The following is a 19,923-nucleotide window of genomic DNA, read 5'->3' as shown; positions in this document are numbered from 1 at the left end:
TTATGATCTCCAAATTACATCTAAGGTAACTTTCCTAATATCTCATCTTTAGAAAAGAGAGAGACACATTTTTCTAGATTTCTTGTGTGCTAATTTGGAAGATTAAAACTCCATAATCAATAGATTTCATGAAATCAATAAATTTAGGTACACTTTTGCATTTAATTTTATTCTTGATGATTTGATATGGTAGATATTGATTTACAATTTTAAATTTATATCAGATTTTATTTTAAGGTTACAATAGTAAAGTGTTAATATAGTAAACTACTTGTGCTATTCAACTTTATTCCATGCAATCCACTTTACTTCCAGCCTTTGTTTGATGGTCTTAACAGTAATGTTTTTTTAAGGTACGATTATGGAATAATCGCATAATCATTTGATGAGCTGGGATCAATGTTAAAGGACCAAAGTGGGTCGAATGGAATACGGATGGTGCGGTTAAATCGAGATCCAGTAGTGCCTCAATAAGGGGATTAATACGGGGTGAAAATGGGAAAGATAGCTAGCTAGAGCTACGGAGTATTCGCAAAGGTTTAAAGTTAGCTAAACATTTAGCTATTAAACAAGATGGATGCCATGACAATAGTATGGTTATTTAATAAGCCATATGATAGAGTTCATCAGTTTAGTAATTTGGTGCAGGGTTGCTGGAACTTAATCACTGATGGATGGGTGACTATCCTATCCACCAACAAGCCTCAATTAATTTTTATTATTTCTCATTTATGTAAAAAAAAATACTCCAAACACCAAAATCATATAAATTCTAACTCAAATGCATTAAAAAAAAATCTTAAGTAAAATAATATAACTTCTATCTCAAAGTATATTAAAAAATATCAAGCGAATCAACTTCGTAGGTAGGCAGGATATTCCAAGTGTGGGAGAGAGAGAGAGAGAGAGAGGAAGTCTAGTTTCTTCTTGTATATTCTTCATCTTCTTTGGCATAGTGTTATCATTGTCATAAGAGTCTCTGTTGTTGGTTTGGGCTTTTTTTTTTTTTTACCTCTTATAGTGCACATGTCCTTTCTCTGTCACTGTAAACAACCCTTGCCCTGGGTTATTTATGACTTTCCATCTCCATCTTCATTATTATATTTTTTCCTTTTTTTTATTTAACTATTTATTCAAACTTTCAACTTTCAAACCCGTCTTTTCACTCCTCATTTATTACTACTCTCTTTCATCTTCAAAAATCCTCTGAAAATATCTCCTGTTTCACTTTCTTCTTCATCAAGGCCACACAAAGATCTTTACCCTTCTCTTGGATAGAGATTGTAAAAAATCCCACAAATTGTGTGTGTGGGTGGGTGGGGGGAAGATATATAGAAATGGCAGCAGAAGAGGATGTGCGTATGACTGAGGTCACTGGTCCATTTCGTCAGGTTCTTTTCATCTCGGCTGGTGCTAGCCACTCCATTGCTCTTCTATGTATTACTCCTTTTCTTTTGCCCTCCTTTCTTTTTAATTGATTTCCAAGTACTTTTTTTTTTAGTTTTTGTTGCTGATCCTTTTTTCTTTCTTCTCTGGGACGACTGAATTGGTCAAATTTGATAGGAATTACCCTCTTCTTGCACACTTCTGCTTACTTAATTTACTGAAATTAGAAATCTCGCGTAAAAAGGCCATTCAGATCCTTTTTTACTAGCAAAAACTTCAATATACCAGGGAAATTATGTCATTTCGCATCATTTTAATGCTTTCGATCAATCAAAGTTCACAGGTTTCCTATAAATATTTCATTTTGGATGAAACTTTTGGGATCCTTTTCTATCTCCTAAACGCTTTCTTATGTTTGCTTCTTCATACCATGACTAGATTTAGCTCTCCCTGTTAGCATCCCATGTTGTATCTTGGTATGTAATTACATGCATATGATGTTATATTTTTCAAATGACATCGATTTGCGTATTGATGTTTTTCAACCTGGTGGGAGTTGTCTTGTCTTATCTCTTGACTTTTAGGCCAATTTTGACATCAGCTATGATATGATTTCCACTGTTAAACTTTGGAAAATATCAATAGTTGATTCCACGCTTGATTTTTCCCATGTAAACAATTGCATTAATCCTAGGAATCACCATATTTTAGTATATGATATAGTAATAAATTAATTTCAATCGTTAATTTTTAATCACTTAGGAAAAATAGGAGGAAATTCTTTTTTTCTTACCAGAGTTTTTACTTGTAAGTTTAAATTTATATTTACTATTTCTTATTTTATGTCTAACTATTGAAATACATATGTAATAAATAAGCTATGTTAGTTATAGTGTCTTATGCGTGCAGGAACAGTGTCATATCCTAAAACTTATATATTGAAAAAAATAAAGTTGAAGCAATGTAGGCGTAGGGCTTGTCAACTGTTCAAAAACAGGAGAAATGAAACCTTTCAGTGGCTCTTGAGTTATTTATAGCATGTTTTTAATGTGAACAAACAGATCCATTACTTTCCTTTTGCATATGCCATAGAGAAAAGCTCTTATATTCTTGTTCTTAGCCTATATTATTTGGGCTTGGGTGAGTGTCAAATACCATATGTCTAACCTAGATGTGTTCAAACTTTTTCCACTCTTGTATCCAAATAAGTGTCAGACACGTATTGGATGCAAGTACTTCAAGTAAAACAAGGAATCAGAGCAATGTAGGTTATTAGTTCTTATGGCTAAGGCCTGTACTATGCTCATGGATATGGATGTTGTATGCCTAGTCTTAGTAACACATGTGTATGGCAACAGCAATGTTATTGTTGTACTAGGGTGCTGAAGATCCAGTTGAGAGCTTAAGTCATAAATACTATTGTCTTTATAAGTGCATCTCAAAGTCAAGATTCTGATATTAGTCGTGTTGGTTTAAGTTGCATAAACCTACTTGAGCGTATATCCTTGTTTTTGATCATTAACAGCTGGAAATATTGTTTGCTCATGGGGACGAGGAGAGGACGGGCAGTTAGGCCACGGCGATGCGGAAGATCGACTTTCGCCAACACGATTGAGTGCATTGGATGGACTTGATATAATATCTGTTACATGTGGAGCCGATCATACAACTGCATATTCATTGTCTCGCACTGAAGTGTATAGTTGGGGATGGTACGTTCTCTTTTCTTCGGTCTCTCAGACTTGTACCTTTAGTTATTTAAGAAACCTTACTATTGTTTTTAGTTAATTTTATTCTTTCTTTAACACACTTCAGCAATTTTTCTATAGTTACACAAATATTATACCACTTTCCCTCTGTCTTATCCAAATCATCACGAAAATTTTTAAAAAATAATTCACCCCTCAAAATTGAAAATACACATTTAGAGAAGTAGATGGATTAGAAACAATCAAATTATACTAAATGAACTTAATAAAATAAGAAAGAGTAGTACATAACCGACTATAAAATGTCAACATCCTAAATATGTTCTATAAGAACCTGAAAATTACTTAAAACAATCTAGACACGAAATAACATGAATTTGAAGCTAAAAGAACTCGACTTGAATACTTAAAATCCATACCTAATCTGAATTTATTATAAGAAGTTAATTTTTTAAAAATCCAAATGTAAAAGGATTAAAACTTGAAATAATCTAAATTCAAAATAATTCAAATCCTAATAAACTTAATTCAAAATTATCAATTTAATAAGAGATAACTCTATTAAAAAAATAATCCAAGATAACCTAAACTAATATTAAATATAATTTTATTTTTATAAAGTGTTAATTTAATAGAATAAATAACATGATATGATTTTATATTATTGTAATCAGCCCAAAAAATGGTTTCAACAATTATATTATATTATTTTTAGGGAAAATTATTAAAATAGTCACTTTTGTTTACCTCAGGTTACATTTTAGTCACTGAGCCGTTAATTGCCGTTTGTGGTGTAATAGTAAGCTTATGTGACATGTTAAATTATCATTTCAAACAAAAATTTTAAGTTAAATTATACAATTGGTTCTCATATTTTTTCGTTTTAAGCAATTTAAATTTTTATGTTCTTTTAACTTTCCTTTTTTTTTTCATTCTCTTCTGCATCTCTTTCTATTTACCTCCCTTGTGCATCTCTTTTAATGTAGTTTTTTTATTTTTTTCATTTGTTAAAGTTTTTTTTATGTTTATGAAAAAAAAAGTGAAAGCTAAAATCAAAATAAAACTTGCTACGCATATTCTCTCCCACAATTACAAACCTTTATTATCCATCATCGCTTTAACAAACCTATTTGATTCTTTCAATGATCTAGTCCACAGGTTCGCCTCTCTCGAAGACCTTACCAGTCGTGACTTACGGCAGTCCATCTTCGACAAAGTTTTTCAAGCTTGTTCCCTTAATCTCCTAACCAACCCCTACAATCACCTTATCTATCTTACCTACAACATTCTCGCCCTTTCGAAATTATGTTTCTCAAATTCTTCAAACGAGCTTTACACTCTCAAAGACTAAAACGACCACCATATAAACTTACCATCAACTTTATCCAAACCAGTTTGGTTCCATGCTTCCTTTCTTTCTTTGGTTCATCCATGCTCGACTTCTAATCAAGCTTGCTTGGGAATATCCAAGAAGTTTTAGATCAATTTTATTGTTTGCTTAATTTTATTCGTCAGAAAATAAAGAAAAAGAATGAAATAATCTACACGATTCTGTAAAAGTTTGGAAACAGAAAAAAGTTATTTTAAATATAAGAATTCAACTTATGTTTAGATTTGATTAAGGATATGGTTTTTTATATTAATTAATTAGATCCAATTTTAGTTTCAAAATTAAGTTCTATTCAAATCGGTATTTGATTAAGAATGATTATTCGGTTTTGGGTTAAATTCAATTTAGGAATCATGTGAAAGAAATAAATACTTGGCTTATTTGGTGGGTAAAGATTATGTTTCTGCAGTGAAAAATATGGGAAGAGAGAAAAATAAAAAGGGAAGAAGAAAATGAAAACAAATAAATAAAAAGAAAAAAAATAAAAGCATAGGGGCTAGTTTTAACAAAAGGAAAACATAGAAAAACTACTTTAAAAGAAATGGAGAAGGGATGAAAGCAGAGGTAAAAGGAGAAAAGAATGAAATATAAAGAAAAAAAAAAGGAAAGTTCAAAGAACATAAAAGAAAAAAAATTAAATTGCTCAAAATAAAAAAAATATAGGGATCAATTGTTTAATTTAATCTAAAATTTTCGTTTGAAATGATGATTTAACATGCCACGTCAGCTTACCGTTATACTTTTAACGGCAATTAACGCTTAGTGACTAGAATGTTACAACATAATAACATAAGTGACTAAAATGTAATTTGATGCAAACAAAAGTGACTATTTTGGTAGTTTATCCTTATTTTTATAATTTCCTTTATTTTAATTTTTTTCTCTACTATTAGAGTTTTATGTTTTTAATGCTATGGTTTTAAATTATAACATATGTGTTTATTTTTTAAATTTCTTAAATATATTTTATAAATTTTAAAAAATATTTGCTAATTAAATAATAGTTGGTTTAATTTACAAGGAAAGTCCATTAATTTTGAAAAAAAAAATTGAGGTAATAAAATTCATTTTAAAAGTAATAAAAACTAAAAAAAAATTAGTAACCAACCAAGAAAAAAATATTAAGTAATTAGATAAAATAATTTTTTATTCGAATATGAGTCAAAATTTCATGTTTAAACAATCATTATTTTAATATTTCATTGTCTTTGATATAATATTTTACAACACAACAATAAATAACATTAACAATTATATAAATAATAAAATATAATAATAAAACTTTCAAATATCAAATGTCAAATAATAATAACTAAACATCTCAAATAATAATGAAAATCATACATTTTTTGGTGATGGAAACAAAGTCTATTTTGAATGAAAATGCTTTGCTAATTCATATATTGATAGTGGTAAATATTAATTTTTAATTGGTATATAATTGTAATACTAATTAAATAAGAATTAATCTAAGATAATAGTATAATTTAATAATTATTACATTGATAATGAAAACATTATTAATAAATAAATTTATACATATAAATTAGATTATTAATATATTGATATTATCTTTTTATATATATTGTTTAATCTCAAACATTTAATTTTTATTGATTATAAAAAATTTGATTTTAACATTATTAATTACTGTCATATTTAAAATAAAATCATATTTATATATATAAATTATATTTAATTAATTAAATAACTTGGATTTTTATTATTTTTAATTTATTCAATTATATTCAATGTTTGGCCAAAATAATTATATTCAATGATTTTATAGATTTATAATTTTATTAATTAATAATATGTTATGTAATTTTTTAAATAGAATTTTTAAAAGATATGACCAAATTAATTAATTTTACTTTTATTATATACTAATAAATTATATTATTAAATAAGTTATTATTATGATGTCAATTTAATAATATAATTAACAATAAAGGGTATTTTCGTTAGTTACAAAGTTTTTCTAAATTAAATATATATTGTATTCTAGATTAATAGATACTTTTCATTAATATAATTAAATTTTAATTTCTATATTTATTAGTATGTACTATAAATCGATTTTTTTTATCTATTACGTTAACAATAATTCCATAAAACCATATGTTATATTACTTATGTTAATCTAACTGTATGATTTAGTATAAGTTATATTTATATTCACATAGGCATACATATTAATAAATAAATTATATAATAAGGAAAATTATATATAGGAGTTTAAAAATTTTATAAGCAAAACTTGGAGAATAACATGTGATTGTAAGTACAGTAAAAAAATAAAGTTTTATAATAATGGATTAATACAGTAATCCTTGTCAATTCCTTCAACTTAATTAAAAAAAAAATAGCAAAATGCAAAACATATTTAATCTTTAAACTTTAAGCCCAAAAAGAAATGACAAATATTCAAAGTTTTCTGAACTAGATTAGTAATTAAATTAATCAGGTTATTAGTTCATCGGTTCAATCAGTTCATCTGATTCGATTAAATAAATTATTAAAAAATCATAAAGATAAAAAATATATATTAAAAATCTAGTTCAACTGATTTTTTGCCTGGTTCAATTGGTCCGTAAACAATTCTCGAATCAATCAGTTTAATACTCAATTCCCGATCCAGCCAGTCCGATTCAAACAACTTTGTAAATAGTAAAAGTCCAAAAATTTGTTTGCCGATCTCTCTTTTGATTTTTTTGATTGTCTTGCCAATCTCCAAAAAACTTCTTTGAAATATCAAATGTCTTTCTTTTTTGCCAAATCTCCATATATCCTTTCTTTTTCTTAACTTGTATTTCTTTTCCTTTTACTGGTTTTTAAAATTATTTTTAATTATTTATCCAAATATAGCATTAAATAATTTTATAACTCTACAAGCAAAATTAAGAGGCTGACAAATGTCTTTAATTGATATTTAAAAACATATAGGGTGGGTTTGGATGGGCGATTGGGTGCGGTGCGGTGCGTTTAGCTTACTTTTTGTCTCACGTTATAGTATCGCTACAGTATATAATCTCACCGCCACCGCTGTTTTTACACTAACCGCAAATAAACGCACCGCCCATCCAAACTCACCCATAGTAAGCTTTGAACCCCGCTTGTGCTTGTGGTATACCACATTGTATCAAATAATTATCGGTTTTTTAGATTCAATTCAAACTTTAGAACAATATTTAAGTCTTTGATTCAGAGGTTGTATTTGGTTTCAAAATATATTTTCCTATCCTTTTAGTCTCTTATTTGTTTTTTCTTTTTTTAGAAAAAATAAAGAAATCATAAATAAAATTAAACTAAGAAAATGAATAAAAAAAGTAAATGAAAGACTAAATAAAATGGATATGACCTAAATTAGGTCTTAAGCCCAAAAGTCGTATTGGACTCAATACATGAAATAAAATCTAAATCCTGAAGTCATTCCGACTAAAAGATCAATTCATAAACCACGCAAAACCATCCATGCTACTAAGGTACAAGCTTTTTGGTAGCATATTGTAATCTTAAAGTTAATATTACTAAATATCACAGTCTCATAATTTAGTAGTTTTTGAATTCTCAAATCCAACAGTAACATCTCTTATAGTTGAGCACATGGTTTTCTATTTTCAACTCTTATTAAATGTATGTTTCTCACTGTTACTGATACCAGGGGTGACTTTGGAAGACTTGGTCATGGAGATTTTAGTGACTTATTCACTCCTCAACCCATAAAAGCATTACATGGTCTGAGGATTAAACAAATTGCTTGTGGAGACAGCCATTGTTTAGCTGTGACAATGGAAGGCGAGGTCCAGAGGTATGTTTGGTTTTTAGATATTCCTTCTCTTACTTTAATTTGATTTTTTTTTACTATATGATTATATATATATGTTTGATGTTTTGTTTCAATTTCTTTTAGGGTTAAAAATGATTTTTTTAATAGTTAAAAATGGTTAACTATGTTGATTAGTGCCTAGAGTTTTAAGTTTTGTAATTGCATGGAGATGCTACAAATAGTAGTTTGAACTTGAAGTGGCCAAGCTTGGGTATCAAGTTTATAATGCACCTATTATGGTGAACAAAAAGATTAGTAAATATTAGTTATAGCGGTCCTCATTGAAGTAGGCTGTCATGTAAGCAAAGATAGTTCAAGAGGTCATCTTGTAGTAATTAAGAAATCACAGCAAATTTGACCTCTGAATGCAATTAGGGAAGATCCATAAGAGGGCTGGAATGCATGAAATTAAATGTAAAATTCTTTCATTTTAGAAAGCATTCATTTCCATGCAGGAGACATTCTACAAGAATGCTTTAGTGTGAAAACACTTGAAATGTAGGGTTCAATATACATTTTACTTGATTCAGTTATATATATGTCTTCCCATTTGCTTATGAAACTTTTAAATTAATGAGAAAACTGACATTTGTTCCATATATACAATGATGTAAACAATGATGAACCTAAGGCTTTTGTTGCTGCATCGGTATGCGCCATGGCTACACTATGACCTTATCATTAGATCAGAAAAAAAAAACATATCTTCTTTTTGGTAGTTTCATCTATACCTTCTCCTTTTGGATGAGTCTGTCTGTCTGATGGTGATCACAATTTCTTGTAGAACTATGATTCATATGATTAAATTTCAGAATTGTTATGTTTTGGTTGAGCAACATGTACCCGGAAACCTAAAATATTTTTTAAGTTAGTAGCCATTTATGAAGAAGTTTTATTGCCTTTTGAAATAGTTTGTTCCAACTTTTGCAGTTGCTTCTTTCAATTTATGTTTGTGATTGCTCTTATTACTGATTTTTTTTTTTGACCTTTTCTGTAACGTTTTGTTTTGGAATTTAATTGAAGTTGGGGAAGAAATCAAAATGGTCAACTTGGTCTTGGAAGCACTGAAGACTCTCTTGTGCCTCAAAAGATTCAAGCCTTTCAGGTATTACGTGTTTCCAGGTTGTCCTATATCTTATAGTCATCTGATGCTCCATTCTTCATTGTTTGTACTTCAGCATTAAAATAAACAAGCCTCTGCCTGTGCATCCAGGTTCCTTGTTTTGTTGACCTTCACAATATGTGTATTTATAAGCGTATAATGAATTGCTTCACACTCAAAAGCTATATTCTACAAGATTTTAAGTTAATCAATGTCAACAATCTGGGATTTCTTATTGGAACAAATTGGAAGTTGCATTTAGCATGTAATACTAGCCAGAGAAGAAAGAGATTTGTAAATTACTTTTGAGTTTATGATGAAAAATATACAATTATTTGAAGGAAACATGTTATCAGGACTATTCAAATTCAACAGTCTAAGATTTTTAAATGCGGTTGTATGTTTGTTGACAGTTTGTTTAAAATCTTTGAAATCTCCATCTAATTTCTTGCTTTTCTTCAACTTTTTAATTCTGTCTTGATACTTCAATCAAGCTAAAAGTTGCATATGCACTTTGTTGAAGTGATTATCACCTTGCATTTCCATGTCTGTTGAAGGGTATTTCTATCAAAATGGTTGCTGCTGGTGCTGAGCATACCGCAGCTGTTTCAGAAGAGGGTGCACTCTATGGTTGGGGATGGGGACGATACGGGAACTTGGGCTTAGGTGACAGAAATGATCGCTTAGTTCCTGAGAAGGTTTCTACTCTCAATGTAAGTCAAACTGGTACTATTTGTTTGGCATGTATCCTTAAGTATCAATGATGAAATTCTATAAAGATGATTGACCATCCTCAATAAATATGCAAGGCAGATAACTCATAACATCTTGTTGTAAGGTTATATATAAGTTGATATATGGTTTATGGAAGTTTGCATCTGGTGCTTTAATTTTTTTGTCCGTGGTATTTATTGCTTTTAGTCTTCAACTATTTAGTCTAAATTTCCTTTTTCTTTCGCATATAAGAATGTAGCCATTTTTTGCTTGTGTTTGAAATACGAGTTCTTTCATGCTCAAGTTCTCCTTTCATAAACAGAAAATCCTTTTAGAAGATATTCATTAGTAGCTGTAGCACTAAGATACCTAATGTAACAAAATTTTTGTTAAACTCAAATGATATACCAATTTCAACTAAAGTATTCAATTAAGCTATAGGCCACATAGCATAATAAACTTCCCAAACATGTCATGTATCAAATCTTTTTTGGTCATGTATACATAAAAAGTTAAGACTTGTTCATCATTCAAATTAATGATCAAGAGATTTTTACCATGAATAAATATGTTAATACAAGCTATTGTAGGCCATAAACAGTGATGATTTAAGATAAAAGAAAGCACTATAAGTAATTGTCACTTAAGTAAAAATTCTAAATAACAACAAAAAAAAGAAAACAGATGAACCAAGAATTAATATTTTTCATCAAGAATAAACTCACAAGCATAAGCCATGGATCCAATCTTGATTTTCCATTAAGAACAAAGATAAATCATATTTCAAGTCTATTTCCAAGACCAAGCATTTTATCAGTCAATCATTTACCAAGAATAATTTTATACATATCAAAACAGAATTAGTAAGAAGCAATAATAACAAAATTCAAATTTGGGAAAGAATAAATTTGAAAATTAAAGCTAAATTCTCATCTTTCCAATGAAGAAGCTGTTAGCAACCAAGGTAGAATTTTGAAGGAGCGTTTACGTGTCTCAAAAATAATTTAACCACTAACATTCATTCAAGAACATATATTTTTGAAGAAACAATGATGAGACCAGAATATTTCCAAAACAATTTAAGGCAAAATACTATGTTTTTAAACTACAAGCTCATCTTAAACAAGATATTCAAAGCTTAAATTTTTTCCATTTCAAAGTTAACAGCCTTAATTTCCATGTTTTCTGTTGTAGTAAGAATTTTCAAATGCAGGGAGAGAAGATGAATATGGTTGCTTGTGGATGGCGGCATACCATATCAGTCTCTGATACTGGTAGATTATACACTTATGGGTGGAGCAAGTATGGTCAACTAGGACATGGGGACTTTGAGGATCACCTTGTTCCGCATAAGGTGGAATCTTTAGCCGACAGTTTTATTAAGCAGGTGAAATATTTCCATGTTAACAATCTGCAATGTTTCTTTATTCAAAGTTGGATTTTGTTTGTATTTAGGATATATTTCGGATTTAGGACTTATGTCAAGTTTTATGGCTTTTGATGGGTTATTCTTCCAGTGTTGGATTAAGAATTCTTGAGATCTAGAATATTAACTTGTCAAGTTGTGAGATTTTCCCTCTGCCTGGGTTCTATCTAATTACCTTTCTTATTTCTCCTGCTCTCTCCTTAGTTCTCCCTCTGATCTTTAGGTTTCTTATGTTCATTCCTTGTTCCGTATCATCAATTCAGCATAGTTAGGTGTTTTTAATCTGCAATATTTATTTACAAGGGGGAGACTTTAAGATTATGTACAGGTACCACCTAGAATTATTCTGGTGATATCATACTTCATTGTGTAGGATTCCCCCCCCCCCGCCCCCAATCTTACCATTTTCTTAGTCATACTCGATACTTTTCATGATATTTGATGCATATATGTTGGGTTCAAAAGTATGTTTTAAAATACTTCTGTTGCATTTTGGTTTGAATCTTTTTAGATAGCAGGTGGATGGAGACATACAATGGCACTCACATCTGATGGAAAACTCTATGGCTGGGGATGGAACAAGGTTTGAAAAAATCAAGTTTCTTAGTTTATATCTTTGAAATGCATTGTGTTGTCATTCTGTTGTGATATTATTCTGTTTGTTCGCTAAAACATTAATCACGAACCCCTTTTATATGTATTTGAGGCCTCTAAGCATCTTTTGGTTCTGGTAGACATGCATGCCCCCTTGCAGATGGACCTTTTGTTGCTTCAACTCTTCATTTCTCTTGAAGTATTCATGTCTGGCAGTTGTGTCCGACATATGGATAAAGGATATGACCTCCAACTCCAAATATATAGAAAAACTTAGACAATTGTTTAAATATATAAAGGACACTAACCTGAATTCAACACTTAGACCAGAGTTTGAGTAACAAAGGATGGACTTGTCTGCACAATAATAATTTACTGGTGCATTTGTCTAAGGTTTTATGATATGTGTGACTAAATTATGGTTATGAATGCTTGTCAAAGGTTCAGTAAGTAATTAGGTTTTCCCATTTAAGCGTTTTCTTCATTGAGTTTTATTTGTCCAGTCTTTATCTGCAGTATGTCCAACTATTGATTCAATTTTCTACCTCATTTACAGTTTGGACAGGTTGGGGTTGGTGACAACGCTGATCATTGCTCTCCAGTGCCAGTTAAATTTCCTCATGAGCAGGCACTTTCTTATTACTGTAGCTTCTGAATATTAAGATAGGCGATGAGATTGGTTTCAGTTCTTTCAGAATTTTCTTCTTTTGATTTCTCATCGAGAGGTATTTCCTCTTTCTACGGTAGTGGTTAAGCAGTCTCTTATCATATGTATGTCTCTTACTTGGCAGAAAGTAGTTCAGGTTTCATGCGGCTGGAGGCACACACTTGCAATTACTGAAGAGAAAAATGTCTTCTCTTGGGGAAGGGGTACAAATGGACAGCTCGGGCATGGAGAATCCACGGACCGGTAATCACATTTCTATATAGACTTAGTGATGACCAGGGGACAGGAATGTTCCAAAGATTATAGAACAATGTGCCTATCATACACACTTTCTATTTGCTTCACGAAATTAAGAACAATGTGCTGTTTAGTTTGGTGGTTGACCAAGTAGTCACAATCTCTGTTCTTATTATCAGGAATGTTCCGAAGATTATAGAGGCTTTGAGTGTTGATGGCTCGAGTGGCCAACAGATAGAATCTTCAAAGCTTGATCCATTGTCAGGTGCTGTATAATTAATTACATTGGACATCCTTCCTGCTTTGCTTTCTGTTTTGTTGATAATTCCATATTCTATATGTTTGTGTGAGCAGGTAAAACCTGGGTTTCTCCAACAGAGCGATATGCAATTGTTCCTGATGAAAGTGTAAGTTGTAACGAAATATAGTTGAATTCTGGAAACCTTAAACGCATATTTCCAGCTACAAACATCTTGGTTTTATTTTTCCTGCAATTTGGTTCTCTGCTTATGGTAATGTGGATGCAGGGACAAACGGTTCATTCGGGAAAGGGGAATGGGGGTGATGTGAGTGTCCCTGAGAATGACGTGAAGCGAATACGAATGTGATTCCTCTGAAGCAGATTGAGTGGTCGTAAACTATGTGGATTCAGTCTGAAGAAAAGAAAAAAAATGCGTCAATCGTCTTTTAACATATATATATATCATGCAAGAATAAATGCGATGATGTGTTCATGCAGCAAAGCCAGAGGGGTTTGTAAGGTGAGTGTGTTGTTGTTGGTTATTATTACTACTATTATTATGAGGTTTGTAGGCTATGTTACTACTGCTTATAATTTTCTTCAGTTGTTGAAACACTACAATCAATATGGCTGTTTTAATAGTATCCATTTTCATGGTTTTATTATGTTTGAATTGTAGATTGCAGTTTCTATTTGGATTAATCGACCAATTTTTCATATTTTCTTGAAGAAAATAAAGTTGCTTTTTATGAAATATAAAATATAATTGTTTTACAAAATAATAAAAAAAGTGCACATTAAAAAATAATACCAATGATAAATCTTGCTGTTGTTTGGAACGGTATATTCTCAATCATACTGATATCAACTTAAATACTTCCCGTAAAATAATACCCCTCGGAAAACCCGCAGATTTCTTCAAGAACGCTGTTTTTTCTCAACACCGTTTTATTTTATTCCAAGTTTCTTAGTATTCAAAATGTTTCTTTTTTAGTCCGATTAGGGAAGAGGGATAAGGTTTTTTAAATTTTGAATTTTTACTTAATATCAATAAATAATCTAAATTAATTTAGATTTTTAAATTTTAATAGTATAAATATGTTTTAAAAATAATTAAATAAAAGTTATGTTAGTAAAACAATACTTGAAATAAAAATTCAAAATTATGTAAAATCAAGTCTAAAAAAATATTCCAATTTTGTAGAAATGTCTGCCTACGCTTTTTTTTTTCTTAAAGTTTTGATAGAATTTTAAGGATTTATTCTCCTTGGTCTATTTGGATCTTGATTTGGGAAGTGTGGTTTACTGTTGCTGTTGAGATTAACTATGGAGAAGGAGATGATCGGGCTAAATATAGAAGACGGGGAAGAAGAGTTGTTGCTTTTACCGATAGATCCGGAGTCACAAAAATCGGCATATGAGTATTGTCTGGTAGGATGTTTCCTGATGACTAGTATTATTCATTTTTCGGCTATGAGGAACACAATGATGAATTTGTGGTACTTTTTAGGGGGAGTTCAGATCTCTGATTTGGGAGAGTGGAGATATTTGTTTAATTTTTTTCATGAAATGGACATCGAGTGGGTGATAAATAGGGCTCCGTGGACATTCAATAACCATCTATTGGTTATCTTTTGGTTAGAAAAAATGAAGATTCGATACAAGTCCTCCTGATTTTCTCGGCATTATGGGTTCAAGTGTATGATCTGTCTCCATGATTTTTTTCGGAGATTATGGCAAAACAATTGGGGAATTTTATTGGGAGATTCTTGGTGTATGATACAAAACAATTAAAATGGGGAATCAAGAACTATCTCAAAATCAGAGTCGAACTAGATGTTACAAGACCTCTGAAGCGAAGGAAGAAAATCATGGTATCTTCATCAAAATTCACTTCTGTGAATTTTTTATACGAAAGGCTCACTTTATTCTGTTTCTTGAGTGGATGTTTGGGCTATAATGATAAATTTTATCCTGTTAGGTTGTGCCGAGGTGGGAATGTGATGGAATTTGCCTCTAAAAGCATAGCCAAGGAGAGCCACCACAATGAATAGTGTCTAGCTTTGGAAGGAAGGAGATGAGGAATTTTGGGAAGCAAATTTGAATAAGCAAGTTTTAGGGAGGGATGAAATAAAGAGAGAATAGTGGGTGAACATCAATCCAATCTTGGGTTTTAATTTAGAGGGATTCCTAAATTGTGTTGAATTGAATAATGATAGATCTTCCAGCGTTTTAAGTTAGGTTGACTGTTGGAAAAATCCTAGTTTAAAAACGGTGTTCTTGCATAGTGGAAAATTAAAATTTTGAAAATTGACCTGGTTTGTGATATTTATAAAAATAAACCTTAACTGAATTTGCACCTGTGTTTTTGGCTTAGCAGACAATTGTTCCTGGCTTTCAACCAAACGATCTTCTTCACTATTCTCATACCACAAACTGTTTGAGTGTGGGCTCGAACCAATTGAATCGAAACACAGAACTAGAAAAAAATTTCTCTCTTTTTGGGGTGAAAACAAAAATTCTCTCTTCTTAATAGAAACCGGTAGAATTCTTATTCCGGAAAAATATGTGAAATAGTTGAGAATAAATTTTTTCATTTTCGGCATAATAATAATCTTTCAAAGAACCCTTGTTGAGTTTTAGTGATTTATTTCAAACAAAAAAATATCCTACTTAGAATAGGACTAGAGTGGACAGCACACCCTAGTATTCCTACTAGGGTTTTTACCCCTTTCATGTCCATGAGGGGTTTTTGGGCCTCTCTCACATCGGGTCCAATTACGAGTACTTCTTGGGCCTTTTTGACCCAGTACTCTATAATGTGATCCAACTTGATTCAGTTTTTCTATTTTCCCAAAATAAAATTTAATTTTTATATATAAAAAACTTCTCTTCCCTATTTTCCCCAAACAAAATTTTGATGATTTTATCCCTAATAAAATTTTGACAATTTTATCCTTGAAAAAATTTCGAGAAAATATGTGAATAACATGTTCACTATAACTGAATGGTTTATTTTCATATTCAGGTTTTAAAACAGTCGAAAAATATGAACTTGTTCTTCCAATCATTTTTTAAGTAATCCATATAGGATTGCAAATTTCAATTTCAATTTTCATTTTTGGAAACCTAAATTTATTTTCAAATGATTCCATTTCTCCATTTCGAAGAAAACCATAATAATTCCTGAATATTTCCCATTTATGTTTTTTCTATTCATTCCGTTCATTTCTATTCAAAACACGTAACTCTTTTATGGTTTCAACGAGCTAGCGGAGGGATCGATTGTACATATGTAGTTGAGGCTCAAATGATTTATTATTAAGTTTCGACTTTTCACCTATTAATTATAAACTCATTTAGTCACAAAGGCATTCTGCTATAGTATCGTTATTGGGCTCTCCCTAATGACATACCATTATGAAAGCAACTATTTAGTGCTCGTCTAATGACATTGTCATAAGTGTGTTACCTTCATGGGATATCCTTAATCTCTTTGGGATAATATCTGTTCTCCCAATATAATCCTATTTTATCTCATGGTAACCATTACATCTTCCTTCATGAAAATCATTATCAAACAGTGACCAAGTTGTCCATCACAAAGACGAACGACTCATGCCCATGTTTTTTTTTCATCAACCATGTAATGCTAATGAGAGAATATCATTTACCCATGTTTTGGGCTATGAATTTCACTGTTGTGAATGATGTTAAATATTACATAATTCATAAACTCAACGTACTAGCTTTTGGTTCTTTATCTATTTAAACTCAGGCTTTTACTTACATCAAAGTGTATGAGTCACATATATATAGTCCGTCATCCACTAAAGATTTAGGTATGTCACACTATGAACGACACAAGTGAATAAATCCATATATGGATTCATGATCTACTTTGCTTGGATCCTATCTGATGTACTATCAGTCCAGTTAGTCACATCTATGTCTCTATCTTCTGAGAGTCATCCGCTTCGATACCCAAGACAAAATATCTCTCCAATTAGACTTGGTAGACAACATATTAGTCTTTTAATAAGTTTTTCATTTTCGATTAGACTAAGGACATGTTTAGGTTCATCTACTAATACAAGTTATCTTTCTATGTTACGATCCGACCACTTAATGCCGCTTAGTATTAGTTAAACATTTAGACAACCAATGATCAACATTTGCTTCCATTTTGCTTTGCGTGTAAAAACCATGTGAGGAAAATTATACAAAGTATATTAATGTAATCAATAAATTTGTTTTATTAGCCAATCAGTTTAAAAAAATTACAAGTTTACAAATGAATATAGTACAGTTAGGGCACCAGATCCAACAGTCTTCCACTTGCCCTAGTGAAGTAGATGAGCCATATTTCGTATTCTCATGCTCTCCACATGTTTTTCAAAACTCCTAGCTAGTAAAGTCCAGGTAAACGGGTCCGCAAAGTTGTCCTCAGATGCGACCTTGACTACATTCATGATTTTGTCTGTAATTACCTCTCTTATAAAATGATACTTTTGATCAATATGTTTCGTCATCTTGTGGTTTCTCGTCTCCCTGGTATTAGCTATTGCTGTATTGCTGTCACAATACAATGTGATAGATTTTTCCATACTAGGAACGACTTCAAGATTTGTGAGGAACTTTCAAAGTCATATTACTTCTTTGATAGCCTCAAAAGCAGCTACATATTTAACCACCATAGTGGAGTCAGTGATACAAGTCTACTTTACACTTTTCCACACAATATACCATCACCTAGGATAAAAACACAGCCCGATGTTGATTTCCTCGAATCTTGACATGTTTGGAAGTCAGAATCAATATATCTGATAGGAGTGAGGTCTCATCCGAAATACACAAGCATATAATCCCTCATTCTTTTTCAATACTTGAGTATATGCTTAGTCACTTATCAGTGACTTAGTCCTGGATTTGCTTGATATCGACTTACCAACCCCACTACAAAACTGATATTTGGGCATGTGCATAGTATATTATACATGAGACTTCCTACTGCCGAAGCATAAGAAACCTTTCTCATGTTCTCTTTTTCTTTCACTGTTTTAGGATAGTCCTCTAAACATATATGAAATCCCAATACGGAGGGTTGATTTCCCTTCTTTGAATCAGTCTTTACATAACGCTCCAATATCTTGTCTATATATGAAGCATGAGACGGTGCTATTATTTTGTTCTTTTGATCATTTAGGATTTGAATACCTAGAACAAAATTAGCTCCTCCCAAGTTCTTCATGCTAAACTGTTGGGTTAACCACAGTTTAACTGATGACAGTGTCCCTATGTCATTCCAAATAAGTAGAATATCATCGACATCTAGAACGAGAAAGACCACATTTTCATCCCCTAAAGGTTTTTAAACACAAGGTTAATTTACGTTTTGCTCAAATCCAAAAGTCTTGATCGCTTGATCTAATATTTGATTCCATGAGCGGGACACTTGCTTAAGTCCATATATGGATTTGAGTAGTTTGCAAACTTTATGCTCATTTCTTTTAGCTATATAACCAATGGGTTGCATCATGTAGATGCCCTCTTCAAGATAGCCGTTCAAAAATCCAGTCTTGACATCCATCTGCCAGATCTCGTAATCAAGAGTTGCTATAATAGATAGTAATACGCGTATTGACTGGAGTATGGCAACCGAGAGAAAGTTTCTTTGTAACTGATACCTACTTTCTAAGTATAACCTTTTGCTACAAGTCTGACCTTATAAGTTTCCATTTTCCATTTGTATTTCTTTTCCTTTTGTAGATCTACTTACACCTTATGGGTTTTATCCCTTCCGATAAGTCTACAAGTTCCTACACTGAGTTGGAATACGAATAGCCCATCTCAGCTTTCATAGCTATTCCCAGAGCTTAGAGTCGACACTCTGCATCGTTTCGTCATTTGTGAGTGGGTCATCATCTTCCTGTTCGGCAGACTTAGTGTTAAAAACACTTCCGCCAGATTGGAAGAACTTAGGCCTATGTGAGACCCTCCCACTGTGACGAGGCTCCCTATGTTGTTGGTCATTTCTTGGTCTACTATTAGGAGTTGGTTCTGGATATCCTACAAACATGCACAATTCTATTTGTGAGTCCAACTTCCTTGTATCTTTATTCAATACGTGGGCCGAGCATCCCCAAATTCTAAAATGACTAAGATTCGGCTTCCTGTTATGCCACAATTGGTATGAGAATTTTGATGCTGTCTTAGTTGGCACATCATTTAGAATATATTAAGCTGTTTGTACAGCGTATCCTCAAAAAGAGATTGACAGCTTTGAATAACTTAACATCAAATATACCATGTCTAACAACATTTAATTTCTTCTCTCTGCCATGTCATTATGTTATAGAGTGTCTGGTGCGATTAACTAGGATAAAATCTCATTCTCTATGAGGTACCCTAAGAACTCATCAAATAAATATTTGCTGCCTCGATCAGACTGAAGTGCCTATATAGGTAAACCTAGTTGTATCTCTACTTCTTCATGAAACTCTTTGAATGTATCAAAGGTTTCAGTGTTACGGTGCATCAGGTATACATACTGTCACATCCCAAAATTGGGTCTAGAAGTTTCGAGGGTAATTTTGGAATTTTTGCATTAATTGAGTTAAAAAATTTA

The 19,923-nt window shown here is 31.4% G+C and overlaps 1 protein-coding gene across 1 annotated transcript; it reads left to right on the top strand.

Annotated features, from left to right (window-relative positions):
- Positions 1–867: 867 nt before the first annotated feature.
- Positions 868–13,960, top strand: LOC107914445 (ultraviolet-B receptor UVR8). Its single transcript, XM_016843359.2, has 12 exons — positions 868–1,437; positions 2,912–3,098; positions 8,150–8,296; positions 9,338–9,419; positions 9,974–10,129; positions 11,344–11,517; positions 12,068–12,139; positions 12,707–12,778; positions 12,942–13,060; positions 13,234–13,319; positions 13,409–13,461; positions 13,582–13,960. The coding sequence occupies exons 1-12, from the start codon at positions 1,338–1,340 to the stop codon at positions 13,660–13,662; spliced, it is 1,329 nt and encodes a 442-aa protein (XP_016698848.1). The 5' UTR covers positions 868–1,337; the 3' UTR covers positions 13,663–13,960.
- Positions 13,961–19,923: the final 5,963 nt, after the last annotated feature.

Source organism: Gossypium hirsutum, chromosome D10, assembly GCF_007990345.1.
Source record: "Gossypium hirsutum isolate 1008001.06 chromosome D10, Gossypium_hirsutum_v2.1, whole genome shotgun sequence".
In the NCBI taxonomy this organism is placed as follows: Eukaryota; Viridiplantae; Streptophyta; class Magnoliopsida; order Malvales; family Malvaceae; genus Gossypium; species Gossypium hirsutum.
Note: the sequence above shows the minus strand (reverse complement) of the source record. Positions and strands in the feature narration are given on the sequence as shown.

Bases quoted from the DNA above. Each gene is read 5' to 3' on its own strand.
- LOC107914445 (XM_016843359.2), top strand. From the start codon at position 1,338: ATGGCAGCAGAAGAGGATGTGCGTATGACTGAGGTCACTGGTCCATTT. The intron at 3,099-8,149 runs GTACGTTCTCTT...TACTGATACCAG, and splicing joins GAAGTGTATAGTTGGGGATG to GGGTGACTTTGGAAGACTTG. The intron at 11,518-12,067 runs GTGAAATATTTC...GAATCTTTTTAG, and splicing joins CCGACAGTTTTATTAAGCAG to ATAGCAGGTGGATGGAGACA.